Here is a 16,955-nt window from a genome sequence, read left to right as displayed (position 1 = left end):
TTGCATTCCACAGACAGGAAGACCTTGAATCTGAGATCAGCCTGGGCTGCACCCAGGGACTTGTCTGGAAAACAACACAAGCATGAAGTATGACTTGGCCAAAATACCATCCAGATTACTGTGTGACTTTAATTTTGACTAGTCCCACAGGGGACTAGTCACCTGAACTCACTGTCCACAGCAAGCCGTCAGTTCTCAGTTAAACTGTGTGCAGATCGACCAGCATAAATGAGACAAAGTCCAGAAGCCCTCATGCACATCCATACCTAAGGTAGTCTTCCAAGTGAGAACGTTCTCATGGCTCAAAGACCTTTCTGGAAGTTCTGAATTTGACTTTTGTTGTACATCCAAAAGCAATTATGACATCTTTAGAGGTTTGCATATCTTTAGGGTGTTTTGTGTGTATAGTAATTGACACTCCACTGAAAGGAACGTAAAAACCTTCTGAAATTAGGCTTGATGAGACAACTCAGGAGGTTAAAAGTGCGTCAGTGCCAACTCTGATGACTCAAGTTCACTGCCTGAATCCCACAGTGGGAAAAGAAGCTGACTCTTGAAAAGCTGTTTTTTGACATGCATGCTCTCATTCACACATGTAAAGTCCTGACATGTGTGTGCACACAAATAAAACCAGAAGGAAAATGATTTGAAATGCCCCCCCTCTGCCTCTGAAGGGAATAGAAACTGTCACTGTACAGGACCTTGCTTCCTGCTGGCTGCTGTTTGCTTTGGGTCTGACCTAGAGCCTCACACAAGCTAGAGAAGCACTCTAGCACTGAGTTCCATCCCCAGTCCTTCCCCTGAGTCTTACTAAGTTACCCAGGCTGGCTTTGAACTTACTATGCAGCCCAGACAGCCCTATAATTGTTGACTGTCTTACCTCAGTCTCCCGAGTAGCTAAGATTACAGGTATGTGCCAACAGGCCAGCTTGTTTTCTGATTTAGCTTCCATTTTCTTGTGCCTTTGCTGCAGGGGTTAGACTGCGTAAGAACTATTGAGGAACTGGCGAGAGTCCTCAGAAAGCATTCAGGTAACTATACATTTTTTAAAAGTCCTTTTTTTTTTCTTTTGTGTTATATATATTTAGAATTTATTCATGCCAATGAGACAGTATGCCCTCTCATTTGTAAATATATGTAATGTTAGTGTCATTAAAATATAGTCTAATATGGAAGAGAACTGGTAGTAATGCCTGTGTGGGTGATGCTAATTATCTTGTTTTTGTCAAGACATATTCAAGGCAGGTGAGAGATTTAAGTCATTTTGCCTTACATGTGAATCCAACTGTAGACATTGCTGAAAACCCGTGGCGTGTGGTAAAGAGCACAGAGACCTGGTGAATTGACTTTGCATCCCCTTCTGCACAACAAACTGAACTGTAAACAAGACGCCTAACATAGCTTGATTCTCATCACAGATCTAGAAGACTGTTATAGGTAGTTTCCGATAGTTAGAGAGATAGAATGTGTAGGTCCGGCAAATGACATACAAACCAGAAATGCTCTTGGGGGCAGCTGTGGACCCAAATAGTGAAAGTGTATGTTTGCTTGCTTTCTTGTCTGTTGGTGGGGGTAGAGTCTGAGGCCTTGATCATCAGAGGCAAGCACTCTACCAACCACTGAAGTCCAATGTTAGCTCTGTCTTAAACATGTAACCCAGGCTAGCCTCAAACTCACTCTGGGATTATGAATGTCTGGCTATTTGCTGGGTGGAGTGGTTAGTTGATTAATTGGTTAGTTTTGGTTGAATTTGGGAGTTTTTGTTTTTTTGGGAAGAGTTCTTGTTTTTGAGACAGGATCTAATGTAGCCTTGAACTCAAAACTCTTGCCTCAGCCTCCTGACTGCCTAGTATTGCAGGTGCAAGCCACCACACTTGACACAATACTTTCTTTAAACACTAACCTCTTAAACTTCTGTTCTAATAGTAAGGAATGAGGGTGAGCAACATGGTCCCTGTTCTTGTGGACACACTCATGGGTGTGCACACACATAAAGATAAGATTTCCTATGTATGTTGAGAAGATACTTTCTTCAGGGAAGAGTCCATTAGTTTTGTTTGGATTCTCAGGGTATGCAAAGAAACCAAAGTTCGTAGATTTGACAGTTTTTAATTTTCAGGACTGAGCTGGACTTTGACGATGACTGTAAACTCACCCTTGCTTGCTCTCGGTCTTCTCATCACCTGGGTTGAGGTAGACTGTCCTGTCCTAAGCATCTTCAGCGTATATTTTGTAAGACAAACCATGTTCAATGGTTGTTGTTAGGACACAGTCATTTCTATAGAGGAGTCACCCTGCCTCTATCCCTGTGCCTCTGGTTGTTGTTCACCAGGAACTTGGTTCAACCCTGTGCCTGTGATTCTCCATTCTGCTTTGTCCTCAAGGATAATTCTTCTCAGTTTCCTCCTGTTTCTTATAACACATTTTCCTTCCCCTCAAGTCCATTTTCCAGTCCACATAGTGCCATGGAAGGGCCCTGAAGCCTTTTTGTGCCACTTTCCTTGCCAGGTAAATGCCCTCCACTCCCCTACATCAGTGTTCCAAAGTGTAGCTCTACTGAAGGTCATTCCTTCCTTTCCAGCGTTGTTTCTAGCTCTGCTGTGTAATAGTGATCAGATGGAAAGGGAGGTGGGATTCATGAATGCACGCTCCAGTAGCTCCTCCGTGGAAACCACCACCACCCCCCCGCCCCCGGCCAGGACACACACACACTTGCAGCTTCTCATGGGTCAGTTGGTTTATGAAGGACAGTGGACTTTTTGGTTCTTGTGCTTCAAATATCAGTGTGTTAATAGATGAAGACAGTTAGTTATTCCTAGCAATCAAATATCAGTGTGCTAATAGATGAAGACAGTTAGTTATTCCTAGCAATCAAATATCAGTGTGCTAATAGATGAAGACAGTTAGTTATTCCTAGCAAACTTTGTTGATTGGTTCAGTGGGGCAGCTCAAGTCAGGTTTTGTTTATCATGGAGCCCAGCGTGTGTAATCCTGTGTCTTCCCCCTCTTAGGCCTGAGGAACATCCTGCCCATCACTACAGCCAAGGTGCCCATTGTGAAGTTCTTCCATCTAAGAAGTGGTCTAGAGGTCGACATCAGCTTGTATAACACACTGGTAAGATTCCTAGGGTTCGGCCAGCCTATCCTTCTTTCTTTCATTTTTTTTAAGAGTCTCAAAGACTAGCCTACCCCAGTCTGACCTCTCACTTGACATGTAGTAAACCTCCTAGTTTGGTTCCTTCTTGAGTACTTTTTTTAAGCTTCCTGTTTGCTTGCTTCCTCCCATCCAGTCTTTGTTTTTGTAGGGGCTGGGAGTGGGGGGTTGAGACAGGGTTTCGTAGTGCTGAGGTTAACCATACCTTGAACTTCTGGTCTTCCTGGCTCCATCCCACAAGTACTAAAATTACAAACAGACATTACCATGCCTGGTGTTTCAGGCATTTTCTTTAGAGAGATCAAGAGGAATGAGTGTCTTTAAAGATAAATAAATCAGTGAAATTTGTTTCATCTTCCTTACCCCATCTGTTTGGCTGCTCGGCCTTAACCCCAGTAGCTGAGGCAGCTCTCTGCCCTTATTTTACTCTGTCTTTGGGGATTATTTGGGTGCTTCATGTTTGTCTTGTAGTATTCTGAGGCTGGGGCTATGGAGAATTCAGTGGCTATTCGTATCCACACGAGCTAAAAGTGTGACTCAGTGGTGGGGTATTTATTTGCCCACACTCCTTCCATCCCTACCCTGTGGTCAAATGCTCATCAGTTTCAGTGTGAGAGTTTGTATGTGTGCATGTGTAGGTGTGTGTCAGAGAGTATGTATGTGCGTGTGTGTTTGTGTGCGCGCACAAACATGAGCCCAAGAGAAGATTCACTTCAGATGAGGTCAGAGTAGCAGGTTTGTCTCCCTGGCTTGAACTTGACTGTGATTTGGTTTGTGTACTGTGTCCCTCCTTGTTGGCCTCACACATGGGTGCTCCAGACCCAGTGGGGCCTGAGAACATTTGGCTCATATGATGCCACAGGGAAAGGGGATGTCTTACATCTGCTCAGAGGAAACTCCTTATTTTGTTTCTGCCTCCGTCTGCTGAGTGCTAGGATGGCAGGCCTATGTCACCAGTTAGTATTTAGACATCTGTACTGTCCTGACCTTGGGGTATGCGTCCTCAGCTGTAGCCACTAAGAGCACCACCTATGCACAATAGCTACCTGCCATCTCTGTCTCTCTGTCTCTATCTTTCTCTCCTCTGCTCTCTTCTCTTCTGCCACTCCTGTGTCCAGAGGTCGGTCTTCCCTTCCTCTTCCCTCCTGTTCATTCCCTTTCCCCTAATAAAAACCCCTCCCGTGAACTCTGTCACACGGCATCTTTCTCTCGCATGCTTCTTTTTTCTAAATCACAACAACCACACCTAGTAACATGCTTGTTTATTTAAATGGATTTTTTTGTTTATGCAGACTAAAAATTTATTAATGAAATCAGAAGTTGCATGTATTTGTTGTTATCTAAACTGTTGCAGTGCAAACCTTTCTAGGTCAGAATGTTTTCAAACCTCATGGTGTCCTTTCCATTCCAACAGGCTCTTCATAACACAAGACTCTTATCTGCATACTCAGCCATTGATCCCAGAGTGAAATATTTGTGCTACACCATGAAAGTGTTTACAAAGGTAGGTGCTGCTGCTTGTGGCTTAGTTGGAAATTGTTCTGTATTTGCGAATCCTTTTGAAAGTGTAAATGTGACACTCCCACCTTGCACACACAGTGGGCTAGATTGGAACTCATGGTCTCAAATTCACAGATATCCTCCTGCCTCTGCCTCCCAAGTACTAGGATTAAAGGCATGAGCCACCACACCCAGTCTTGATGTGTTTTTGTTTTTCATAATAACTCTGTTGTGACTAACAGCCCACTACTTTCTTGAGTTCAGTTTAATTTAGATTGGGTTGATTGCTTTAGTTGACATATTTTCATTTTGAAAATGTAATTTTTGTATTAGTTCCTCAGATGAGGTAGGGTGCTGGATGACTGCGAGCCTTGTAGAAATGGCGTTCACAGTGCTGTCTCCTCCCTCTAGATGTGTGACATCGGTGACGCGTCCAGAGGCAGCTTATCATCCTATGCCTACACTCTTATGGTGCTATACTTCCTTCAGCAGAGGTCTCCACCTGTCATCCCTGTGCTCCAAGAGGTACCCACTTGTGTCCTCTGCAGAACTGGGCCTGTGTCCTCTGCAGAACTGGGCTGTCTCTGAGCCTCTGCCTCTGCTAGCGTGCTGTAATTCTGTAGTTAAGTTTCCAACTTTTGCTAGGTGTGTTGGTATCAACACATTAGTTTTTCATTCTATACTAATACTTTTTAAATTAATTTCAGATATACAAAGGTGAAAAGAAACCAGAAATACTTGTTGATGGCTGGAATATTTACTTTTTTGATCAAATAGATGAACTGGTGAGTATTTTAAGGTAAAGATTTGGCTAAAAGTTGTCCTGTGCTATAGTTGACATCTGTCTGTTACGACAGTGGGGACATTCTTGAATGTTCTCTTCTATCAAGCTAAGTGCGTCACAGGCACTGCACCCGGGACCTCACCAATGTCCACTGGCTCTTGGGAGTAACTCTTCCAAGGGAACACGTTTTTGTTGCGTGACGCTTCTTTCTGAGACTTTGCAGATCTGCACTGAGTTCTGTCCTGCTGACTGCACAGCTCTTAAGTTTCTCCACAGATTCTGAGATGATACATCGTGGAAACTCTTGAGTTGTCTCTAAGTCCAAGTCAGAGTAGCGGTTAATAGACTCGTGTAAATGCTATTTTAAAACGTGAAAGAAAGCCAGGTGTGGTGGCACACACCTTTAATCCCAGTGCTTGGGAGACAGAGGCAGTTGGATCTCTGTGAGTTCAATGCCATCTTGGTCTTCAAAGCGAGATCCAAGACAGCCAAGCTACACAGAGAAACTCTGTCTCAAAAAAACCCAAAACAAAACAAAAAAATGTGAATGAGAACTTATTACATTTTGTGTATGTAAGACAGTTAACTAGTATAGATTGTTCTCCTGGAGTGCAAAGACATACTGCTGTTAGCACTTTGTAATGGAGTGATATCTCTTGTTCCCTTCTCTCTCTAGCCCACTTGTTGGCCAGAATATGGAAAAAATACAGAATCTGTTGGGCAGCTATGGTTGGGACTCCTCCGCTTCTACACAGAGGAGTTTGATTTTAAAGAGCATGTAATCAGCATCAGAAGAAAAGGTCTGCTTACGACTTTTAAGAAACAGTGGACCTCAAAATACATCGTTATTGAAGGTATGAATGAAGTCAAATTAGAAGTGAGCTGTTGGTCTATCAAGTTTGAGGAGTGATATACAGAACCTTTCAAGTTTGACGTCGACTCTAAGCCATGAGCCCCTCCTGGCTCTTCTGGCAACACAGCTTCTGTGGGGCAGTCACTGAACCGCTGCCCATAGTCTGCAGTGCAGCTGCCCTGTGAGGCCCATACCACCCTAAAGGTTCACTTTTAATTACCTAGTACCTCCAGGTGAGGCCTGACATGAGTTCAAAAGTCTTTGTTCAGCAGAATAACCCTTCCACTAATGTTGGATGTGTGTGAGAGCACAGGGCAGCAGTAGACACGAGACAGTCTCAAGGTAGTGAGTGGGATGTTTAAACCTGAGATGAATTGTTTTTCCAGTTCTAATTCTGATGTGGATTTTGTTTGTTTTGTTTTTGGTCATGGGTAAGCAAGTGCATGAAACATTTAATACTTAATGTTTAAAACCTAATGTAGATTTCCACAGCTTCTGACCTGAATGCCTAGTCTAACTGTATAGAGATGCATTGAGTTGTACAGGTTTGGAGTCTGCTTAATTTTGGTCTGTGATGTTTTTACATATTTGCAAGGGTTTTTTTATATTAAAGTTAAAGTAATTTAAGACTAAAATAAAACTTTGCTAAAGGCTGGAGAACAGCACTAGAAATGAATTTTCGAATCTCTGCTTGCTGTCACCATTTGTCAGTGTCGACCAAGGAGAAGGCATTCTCCAGCTGGGCCTGGTGCTCAGACCTGTGACTCCAGCGCTTGGGAAGCTGAGGCAGTTGGATCAGGTCACCCCACTGAACTCAAGGAATCCATTGGAGCCATTGATGTTTATAGCTGGTTGTCCATAACTGATAGGAATTTAATTTTTAAAAGCAAAATGAAGGTCAAATGCTTTAATGAGCTAGGAAGTGGCTGCGGAAATGTCTTCTTGGTCTCATGGGATCCATTTTCTTACTGTGCACTGATATCTAGATGGTGTGTAGACTTTATGATTCCTTCATTTCTTTGGGTAGTGTTGGATGTAGGGCTGTGCACTTCAGCCTGGGCTGTGGGTGGGGACCTAGCATTTTGGATGCTTCTGTCAAAGCAGAATTAGTGGGGGAAGGGATCTTCTCTTATTACCATGACTTTTGTTGTTGTTTAGCGTAGGAAGTGAATTGAGAGCATGGTAGTCCATATCTGTGATCTCAGCACTGAGAGACAGACCTACCACCCCAGAGCAGTGCCGCAGCAAACAACCAAAGTACAACACACACTCATACATACATGCACAACACACATACATGCGCGCACACACACACACACCCCAACAGAAGAGAGCAAGACTGGTCTAACTGGGATGATAGTCTCATTGCACTTATTGCAAGAGGAGCGCAAAGGAAGGGTTCTGTGCTCCAGCTGACGGGAGCGTCTGATGTCTTTCCCCAGCTTGGTGCTTGCCCACTGGCAGCGCGGCCAGTAGACTCTTGGTGCCTCACTTCTCTGGCTCCTCCTCCTGCTGTGCATATGTGCTCCTTCAGGTCCCTGGGGAGAGCTTCCTTTGCCTTCTTCAGTACTGTCTTAGGCAGGGAGAAAATGATATCTATCTTCATATGATGACCAGATCATTAGTAGTGTGTATATAGCATTTTAAATCATCTATAAAATGATATAAAACTATTTAGTTTAGAAGCAGTGCTTAGTAGCACTGTTTTATAGTGCAGTTCCTCACAGCCACGCCTGTCATACCTGCCTCCCTGCATCCATCCACCATGGCATTGGCTGTTGTGATTCTTGACGAGTGTGCAGCCAGCGCTGTACCCACCCTTGGTTTGTTCATTTATGCTTGTGATTCCTAACATGAACACAAACGGACATCATTAAGTCACCTGGTTAATGAGTCTTCTCAGTACTTTTCCAGAAGTGGTCAACCTGTGTAATATGAAGGACTTATAAAGATGATGAAGGCAACACAGTGGTCTTTTCTAATCAATGCTTTGGGGGCCTTGCCTTCTGTTTGGGCTTCTGTTGCTTAGCCGAGCACACCTCTTACTAAGCGAAGAGGTGATGCTTTCTTCTTGTTGTGTGTACCTAGGCTACGGGATGGATGGTGCTATATGTCCTACTTTATCATCTTTTTGTCTCTTTCATTTTCCTTACTCAGATCCTTTTGATTTGAATCATAATCTTGGTGCTGGATTATCAAGGAAAAGTAAGTTACTCTTGTTTGTAAACTTGGTGCCATCTCTTGTTCTCTTAATGCATGTAATTGAAGTTTTACTTTTTTCTTTATAGTGACAAATTTTATAATGAAAGCTTTTATCAATGGTAGAAGAGTATTTGGAATTCCAGTCAAAGGATTTCCAAAGGACTACCCCTCAAAAATGGTGAGTTTCTGTGGAAATGCTAGAAAGCCAATAAGGCGCATACCTTAGTCACTAATAAGGCACACATATTAGTCATTAATAAGTGTGCAAATCTTAGTCACTAATAAGTGTGCGTATCTTGGTCACTAATAATGTGCGTATCTTAGTCACTAATAAGGCGCACATCTTAGTCACTAATAAGTGTGCGTATCTTAGTCACTAATAAGGTGCACATCTGGTCACTAATAAGTGTGCAGTAAGGGATGGTTCAGTCAGGCTGCTTAGCAAATCTGTCTTCTCCAGTGTCATTTTATAGTGTGGCATTTGAAATATATGCAGTTATTTTGAAATACATGTCATTGACCGTAGCCCCTACTTGGCAACAGGTCTCCCCAGGCCTGTACTCCTTTTCTCTCTATCCAGAACTTTATCCCCTTTGAACAGCAGCTTCCCATTCCTTCCCACCCCAGCCCCAGGAAGACTGATGCAGCTTTTCCATGTGGGCGTAGAGGTGCTTTGAGTGTATCACTGTTGGCTCACGCCAGACTTTACTCTCTAGACATCTACAGAGGTCCTCCTCATGCTTGTTCAAGAGCTCCTTCGCCCGCACAGTCTATTCAGATAGGTGCTTTCCTCAGTGAGTGGGCAGGCGGGGCGCAGCATCCCAGACTCCTGCAGCAGAAACTGAAGCAGCCCCTCTGTTTCTTTCTCTTAAGCCACACAGCAGCACCAGCACTAGCGTGCAGCTCTTCCCTTTGCCTCAGCGTCGACTGTGTCCTCAGTTCATTGTCAGTGTCCTCCAACGTCAAGAAATAAAAGAAATAGGTTTAGGTCAGTCTATCAGCTATGCCCTCCCTGGCTGTAAGGTCTTGTTGGGATGAACAGTACCGATATTAACAAACCAATCTGTTCCCGCGTGGGTCTCTGCTGTGCCGTGCTCTTGTTCGCAGTCTCTTTTACACAGCTCTATTCTTGTAGGAATACTTTTTTGATCCAGATGTCCTAACTGAGGGAGAACTGGCTCCAAATGACAGGTGTTGCCGAATTTGTGGAAAAATTGGACACTTCATGAAGGACTGTCCCATGAGGAGAAAGTAAGTTCATGTCCAGAGGGGCAGCCTCGTTTTATCTCCTTGTTGTACTGTGCTCTAGTGTGGGTCTGTTGATACAGGGAAAATCAAATAAGCCTCTGAAATCAAGCATTCTTCATATACATTTAAGATCTTTTTTTAAAAAATGAAGATGCAGTGATCCAAATGTGGCTGTGGGTACAGATGCTGAGGCCGCTTATGTGAAGATGGCCGTCTCCCATGCTGGGTGCTCGTCTTCCACGCCGGGTGCTTGCCCTAATTTTGGGCGTGGCTTTTAGTGTAATCATTACCGATTACCTTGAGCAGATTAAGTGTTCAGGCACCGTGCTGTTCCCTGATGATGTTTTCTACAGTCTGCTTGAGTCATTGTTCTCCTGGTTGACAATACTGTTCCTATTGCAGGATACACTTAAGCAAAGGAGGTCACAATCTGGAATTTAAGGACTAGTGATCAGTAGGGCAGGAAGAAATGGTCTTGATACCTGGGTGCCATTTACCGGTACTTTCTGCACTTGGGAGGCTGAGGCAGGAGAATCAGGATCTCAAAGCCAGCCTTAGCTACAAAGAGGGTATGAAGTCATCCTGGGCTATATGTGACATTGTCTCAAAAAATAAAGTAAATAGGGCTAAAGAGATGACTCGGTAGTTAAGAGCACTTACTGCTCATGCAGAGGATCCGAGTTCCATCCCTAGCACCTGCATCTTATGGCTCATAGCCACCTGTAACGCCAATTCCAGGGCCTCTGTGAACACTGGCGTATGTATGGTACACATACATATATAGAAAATAAAATCACTTCTAAAAACTAAAATAAAAGTGACTGACATTTTTTAAGATAAACCTCCTTAAAACCATGGTTAAAAGTTTTCTGTGAAATTCAAGTTTTACAGTTCAAACTTTCACTGCTTAGTGAAAGTCAGCACAGCAGCACGGGAATGATTGAGTGTCCAGGCAGGGACTGGGCCCAAGGCCTGGTCTCAGCAGCAAGCACTGGCTTCCCAGCATTGTGACAGACAGGCTCCGTGCTCAGGGCTCAACAACTGAAAATTCAGCCAACCGCAAACAGGCGGTATGGTGTAACTGTCAGAGGGGTATGTGGGTTGTGCTTATAGTACACCATGTTCTGTAAGGACTTGGGCAGCTGTGGGTTTGGATGCTGAAGAACTGCAGAAATCATAATAGAAAAGCCAAACTTGTCAAATTCAAGGTTTCCTGTTCACACTCTGGTCCTGGCTGTCTCAACATGTGGATGTAACTTGGTCCGTTTCTGTGGACACTTTTCCTATTTGTATCTTATCTTCCATAGAGTGAGGCGGCGGCGAGACCAGGAAGATACCCCAAACCAAAGATACTCTGAGAGCAAAGAAAAACGGAGCAAAGAGGACAAAGAAATTCAGAACAAGTACACAGAAAAGGAAGTGTCAGCAAAAGAAGACAAGCCCACACAGTGCGCAGCTGTGAAGGCCAAGCCAGTGAGGGCGGCTGTGGACCTGGGGCGGGAGAAGATTCTCAGGACGCCAGTGGAAAAATGGAAGAGACAGGATGACAAAGACTTGAGAGAAAAACGTTGTTTCCTTTGTGGAAGAGAAGGACACATTAAGAAGGAATGCTCACAGTTCAAAGGCTCTCCAGGTACAGAGTCCTCTCCAGAGACCTTGATGTTAACCTCTTAGAGTTTTTCACACTTTGTAACTGTTTCCTTAAGGAATATATACTTGGCAAAGATGACGCTGTAAGGAAACGACACCCCCTACACACGCCTTACGTGCTGTCCCCGGGTGTGACTTAACTGCTTGTTCCTCAGTTTACTTAGTCTTAGGAAAGTCTAAAATTACCAATGAAATGGCAGTTTGCTCATCTCCAGTCCTTATACATGTCGTCTCTGTAGCCAGTAAACAAGTTCCAGTGAGAGGCTGCTGCTCACCGTGTGCTTGTGACTCAGAGCATTGCCGAGACACCCAGAAGGCGGTAACTGAGGTACAAATGAGCCAAGAACAGGATGTCGGCAGTGTTGTAGAGAACCGTGGAGGGTTTTGTCTTTAACCCTTTCTGTCAATGATCATAGTTACTCTTGAGATGAAAAGGAAAATGTCTGAATAGCCCACAGTTCAGAGTCGTGTGCAGATCTTCTGGTCCATGACTGTAGTCAAAGCTACGTAAGAGGCTGAGCAGAAGACTGACACCAGCCTAGGCAGCAGTGTGACTCCGTCTTTAGCAAAAATCAAACCAGCCCCTAATGTTGACCTTTATGTTGCTGGGTGTGAGTTGGTCATTTTTACTGAGTAGGTTGTGTCCATCATAGGCACCTTTTTAGTAGTCTGGGCACCTTTAACCTGTGTAAGTTATGCTCTTCAAAACAACACATAGACTGTACTGGTTCTGAGAATAAGCCTGGGTGGAATTGGGTAAGTGTAGACAAGGCGCCCTAGAGAGCAACTGTGACTGCCCATTTGCTGGGGCAACTCTGTAAATCCTCCCCTCCAAACACCTGAGTGCTGGGAGCACCAATGCACGCTTCCATTTTAGATGGCAGGTCTGGCAGGCAGAGTCTCTTGGTGTTTAAGACTTAAACTTTAGATGTTCCCCCATACACACTTTGGGTTTTTGAGACAGAGGCTCAACTATTGTAGTCAAAGCCAGCCTATAATTTGCTATGTAGTTCCAGCTGGCTTCAAACTCCCGGCCTCCTGAGTTCTGGGATTACATAAGTGTGCTGTCATGCCCAACTCATCCTTATTAGATAGAAAGAGTTTGTTTTAACCTTGTCTTCTAACTGATGCTTGACTGTGAATGGTCCAGCTTTGGCTGACTTCCATGGCCTGAGTTAGCCTTGTCAGAACTGACCCCAACATCTGCCTTGATTTTCCCTTGTAAGAAGGAGATGTGACTTTAAGGAATTAAAATAATGACATGTTAACATTCAGTCAACATGCTAAAAGTCAACCAGGTGCCATTTCAAAGTTAAGTATAGTTAAAGATGATTTTGTTTAGGTCAGACAATAGTCTTCTTCAACCTAGTTGGAGCTAGACAATATAGACACAATTTAACATAGTTTTCTCAAAATTACTCTTCTGCTCTGTATTTGATGAAGATTTAAGGCTGTGTTTACAAACAAAATGAAGCAGACCTTTGTGGTCCCTTTCCCCCTCCTCCAGCGTGGTCACACTATACCGCCCCTCAGCTGTGCTCCTTCGCCCAGCAGCAGGCTGTAAGTTACTGACCCACCGGTGTCTCAGAACTGTTAGAGTGGGGTCGAGGAGACAGCACAGTTAGGAAAGTGCTTGCTCAAGCCCTGCATTCTGTTCCCAGTGTGGACATGAAAGCAGGACACTGCAGTGGATGATGTAGTCCTGTGCTGGGGAGGCAGAGACGGGCTGGTCTTTGGGCTCACTGACTAAAGGCGTCCCAGTGAAAGACCCTGCCCCCAAACCAGAATGAACTGCTCTTGAATGAACTCACATACCTATACATATGCATGTGCGCCCGCATGCGTGCGCACACACACGCACACGTATGAGAGTGGCATCTCTGGCAGCCCGACAGGACACCTGGCTAGCAGAGGGATTAGCATCCACAAGGGAAAGCCCCAGTCTAGAAACCGACCCATGTAGTATCTACAGCTAATGTCCATGTCAGCACGAGAGCAGAAGGGACGCGTGGGCTAGAGCGCGGCAAATGCTACCCTGTCACTCCGTCAGCGGGCTGGGTGGAATTCCATCACACCAACAGGAACTTTTCTTAAAACATTGGCAAAGAGGGCCGTTGCTTTAAATTTAAAATAGGAACGAATAGTGTTCCTTTCTTTCTGTAGGTTTGTGTCAGTCATTTTATGTGTCTGGATACCCTTCACCTAGCCCTTTGAGACCAGTTACTCAGGTAAAAGCCAGCCCAAACCTGAGAAGGGAGCCCTGTTCACTCTGTCCTGCTCACTCCCCAGAGTCTTCTGGAGTGCCTGAAGCTGTGTGCAGGGCCCTCCTGGCTGGCCTGTGTGCTTCCTCCTTCTGTGCCCCATGTACTGTGTGGTAAGGCTTGTTGGGCCCTGGTAGCAGGGGCTTGCTGGATGGTTTCCTGCATACATGTCTGTCATTCCAACTAACCTGCAAGCTTCTGCCACCCCTGCCTCTCCCAGCTCTTGGACACAGTTTGAGACTGTTTCTGTTGCTTTTACCTTCGTTTTTTGTAAACCATTTATTTCATTTTTTAGGCAGTGCTTTTACATGAAGACAAAAAGAAACAAAAAACAACCATATTTTTGAGTCCCCAGTCAGGTATGTGGTTTTTAAAGGGTCAGATATGTGTTGTTTTTCTTCTCTGAATATTTTACCACATGCCTTTTGAGAGCCTTCCTGTGCCTTGTGGTGCTGACAGAGGGATATCAGAACCTCTCAAGGAAACTTAAAACAAAACAAAAACAAAAAGCCCTCTTGCTCTGCTTCCACCTCACATCCTTAGTCCGACTGTCCAGTGGGTAAGTGCGGCCTGTGTAGTTTTCAGGTATTCCACGTAACTTCCCATCCTCCGGGGAAGAACTGCTACCCTCAACCATGGAGTCCTTTCTTGTGCATCTTGTGACTTCTGTGGGATTGCCATGTCTTGGCCTCACTGTTTCTCCTTGTGGAGATTACCTGCCATACTCCAGAAGAAGAAAAGAAAGTCCTAACTTGAGCTCCCCACTCTGCAACTAGACAGCTGTTTCACCTCTTTATCCCCGCAGCAGACATCTGTTGAGAGTCTAAGTACCGGGCACCAGCCTCAGCACTGAATGTACCCAGTGAGTAGCAAAGCCCTCCTCTGCCCTCCTGTCAGGGACAGACAACAGATGGCAACAGATGCTTTAAGCAGGGAAATCACAAAATGATGCTGAGCATGGTGGTGTCCCCTCTGATAAAATATCATCTCAAGTCAGCCGAGTCATAGGAAGTGAGGGTCAGGTGGAGAGGAGACAGACCTTTAACTGGTAGCAGTTCCTGCTCTTCAGCCCTAGGCTGTGGCAGGGATGGTGTGAGCATGGGAGAGCAGTGGGACATGAAGGCTAGTGTCCTGAGACTCCAGCAGTTACAGGAGGGCCTGGAAGGTTTGCTCAGTGAGATGGGCAGTGCTGGACCTTAGAGGAACAATGCTGTCTGAAGTCTTGTAAAGGCCAGGCCAGGAGCGCTGCAGCCACAGGGTACTAACCAAGGTGGTCACAGGTTTGAGTGGAGTGTCAGGGAAGATGGTTGGGTATGGATATTCTGGGCGCTGACATGAAGACCCAGTGAGGCTCATGTCACGGCAGTCTCTGAGAACTGGAAGAACAAAGGAGAGCTTTGTTGTGCTGGGGAAAGATCTGTTTCATGGTGGTAGCTGTGGAATTCCAGGTCAGGGATGTCGAGTGGCCAGTTGAATATGTGAACCTGGCATTTAATTGGTCCAGGCTGCAAAAAGGAGTGTAAGTGTTGTCGGTGTGGAGATGGCATTTTAAGCCCCTGTGCTGGGGAGATCTACCAGCAAGTAAAGCACAGGGAGCAAAGGGAAGTGTGTGGACCCTGGGAGTAAGGGAGACGGAGAGGAAGATGACTCCGGAAGGAGCCAGGGCTGGGTCTCAGACTGCAGCGAATGCAGTGCTTTGTGGCTGCTGCCTGGAGCTCTGTGTGCAGGCTGAGCTCAGCCCTGGGCTTGGCACCTGGCCTCTCTGAGGCCTCTGCAAAGCAGTGGAAAGGAATTGGAACCTGCCTAGCCTTGACTGTAGTGTCAAGGTCAGGGCCCTCCTGCCGTGCCCCAGGCCTGTGGAGGGATGCTAAAGAGAGCATGGTGGATTACCAGGGTGAGGTGAAAAAGGGAGGACGAAACTGAGGTCAAGGAGAAGAAAGTGATTCTTCAGCATTATTATAGAAAATAATAGAAGTATGAAAAGTGATGTAAACAGCAAAGCCCTGGCCAGCAGATGGCCTAAGTAGCTTTGCCTCATCAGTCTATCCTGGGCCCTCTGCCTCTTTACAGGGAGGCTAAAGGAAGAAATTTAAGAACCAAGAGCATGAACAATCAGTCTCTTAAGTTCTTGCATTTTTTATTTTAGAAAAAGAATGGGTGTTCTTTTTTTATGTATATGAGTGTTTAGTCTGTGTATGCTTCCGCATGAGTGGTACCTGTGGAGGCCGGAAAAGGGGGCCCAGTCCCCTGGAACTGCTGGGGCAACAAGTGCTCTTAACTACTGAGGACAGCTTATGTAACTTTTTCTACAGCAGTGTCTCATTTAGTTAACGGTAATCTCTTATGCATTAGACTGTCACAGCGAGGGTAAGATAAGAACAAGCTCAGAACATGGAGATCACAGATTGGCTGCAGTTTCAAGCATCCAATGGGGAGTCCTGGAATGACACCCTAATGCTAGGAACAAAGTGCTGACTTCTTAGCTTGGAGAGACTGGTAGAGTGAGACGTTCTAGCTAAGATCAGACCATGACAGTCCCTGCCCCTCAGAAGGATGAGCCATCTTTCCTGGACTTTCTGGCCTCTTCTGTCAAGACAAGGATACTGACCACGCTCTTGGAAAGCTGAGGACACTCTGGGCTAGGGATCTACACTATGATGCTGTTAGGGAGGAGAATGGTGCCATTATTAGTGTTTGCCTCGGGTTTTGTTAATGACCAAGAGGTGTTATCTCAAGTATTTGCAGTTATTTTACTTTCTTTTTAAGAGAGTGGAGAGGAAACATTTAAATTATACCAGATCACCCCCCCCTTTTTTAAGCTAGTATCCCATGTAGCCAAGGCTGGCTTTAAATTTACTGTGTAGCTGAGGGTGAGTGCATCATAGTGCTTCATGTATGGTAGGTAAGCAAGCAGTCCACTGTCTATTGACCACCCAGCTGTGGTATCAGGGCTCTGTACACAGTTTTATGTACATGGGAATTTAGGTTGATGTGTAGATTAATTTTAAAAAAAAAAAGAACTCTTCAAATCATAACTGCACTTAGACCTGAAGGAGAATATTGTACATGACAAATAAGCAGGAGGAAGCTTAAGAGAACATGGGCGCTAGTAGTCCTCAGGAAGATTTGTAATTGTTCCCCATGGAACACATCATTTCAAAATAAGAGTTCTGTTGGGTCCCCTCCAAACCCAGTAGACAGAAGTGAGAGGGTGGCACCCTGCAGTTAAGCTGATGATGTGTGGGGAGGAGAAATGGGCTGTTATAACCATGCTGGCTTTCAAATGACCCCCCATTATAGAAG

At 45.0% G+C, this 16,955-nt stretch overlaps 1 protein-coding gene across 4 annotated transcripts in view; it reads left to right on the top strand.

The window, feature by feature from the left end:
* Tut7 (terminal uridylyl transferase 7) overlaps nucleotides 1-16,955 on the top strand; it is a 51,126-nt gene that overhangs the window by 29,406 nt on the left and 4,765 nt on the right. The window contains exons 17-28 of one of the 4 annotated variants that reach the window (XM_048447639.3): nucleotides 974-1,031; nucleotides 3,012-3,115; nucleotides 4,569-4,658; nucleotides 5,066-5,179; nucleotides 5,362-5,439; nucleotides 6,115-6,292; nucleotides 8,449-8,496; nucleotides 8,580-8,671; nucleotides 9,629-9,744; nucleotides 11,049-11,374; nucleotides 13,681-13,765; nucleotides 13,948-14,011. In XM_048447639.3, the coding sequence (XP_048303596.3) occupies nucleotides 974-1,031; nucleotides 3,012-3,115; nucleotides 4,569-4,658; nucleotides 5,066-5,179; nucleotides 5,362-5,439; nucleotides 6,115-6,292; nucleotides 8,449-8,496; nucleotides 8,580-8,671; nucleotides 9,629-9,744; nucleotides 11,049-11,374; nucleotides 13,681-13,765; nucleotides 13,948-13,999 (1,341 nt within the window). In that variant the 3' untranslated portion in view covers nucleotides 14,000-14,011. Of the gene's footprint in view, nucleotides 1-973; nucleotides 1,032-3,011; nucleotides 3,116-4,568; nucleotides 4,659-5,065; nucleotides 5,180-5,361; nucleotides 5,440-6,114; nucleotides 6,293-8,448; nucleotides 8,497-8,579; nucleotides 8,672-9,628; nucleotides 9,745-11,048; nucleotides 11,375-13,554; nucleotides 13,620-13,680; nucleotides 13,766-13,947; nucleotides 14,012-16,955 lie in introns of all 4 variants that reach the window. The other 3 variants (XM_048447637.3, XM_048447641.3, XM_048447640.3) reach the window with 3 other exon arrangements.

This window comes from Myodes glareolus, chromosome 14 (genome assembly GCF_982192425.1).
Source record: "Myodes glareolus chromosome 14, mMyoGla1.1, whole genome shotgun sequence".
Classification (NCBI taxonomy): domain Eukaryota; kingdom Metazoa; phylum Chordata; class Mammalia; order Rodentia; family Cricetidae; genus Myodes; species Myodes glareolus.
Note: the sequence above shows the minus strand (reverse complement) of the source record. Positions and strands in the feature narration are given on the sequence as shown.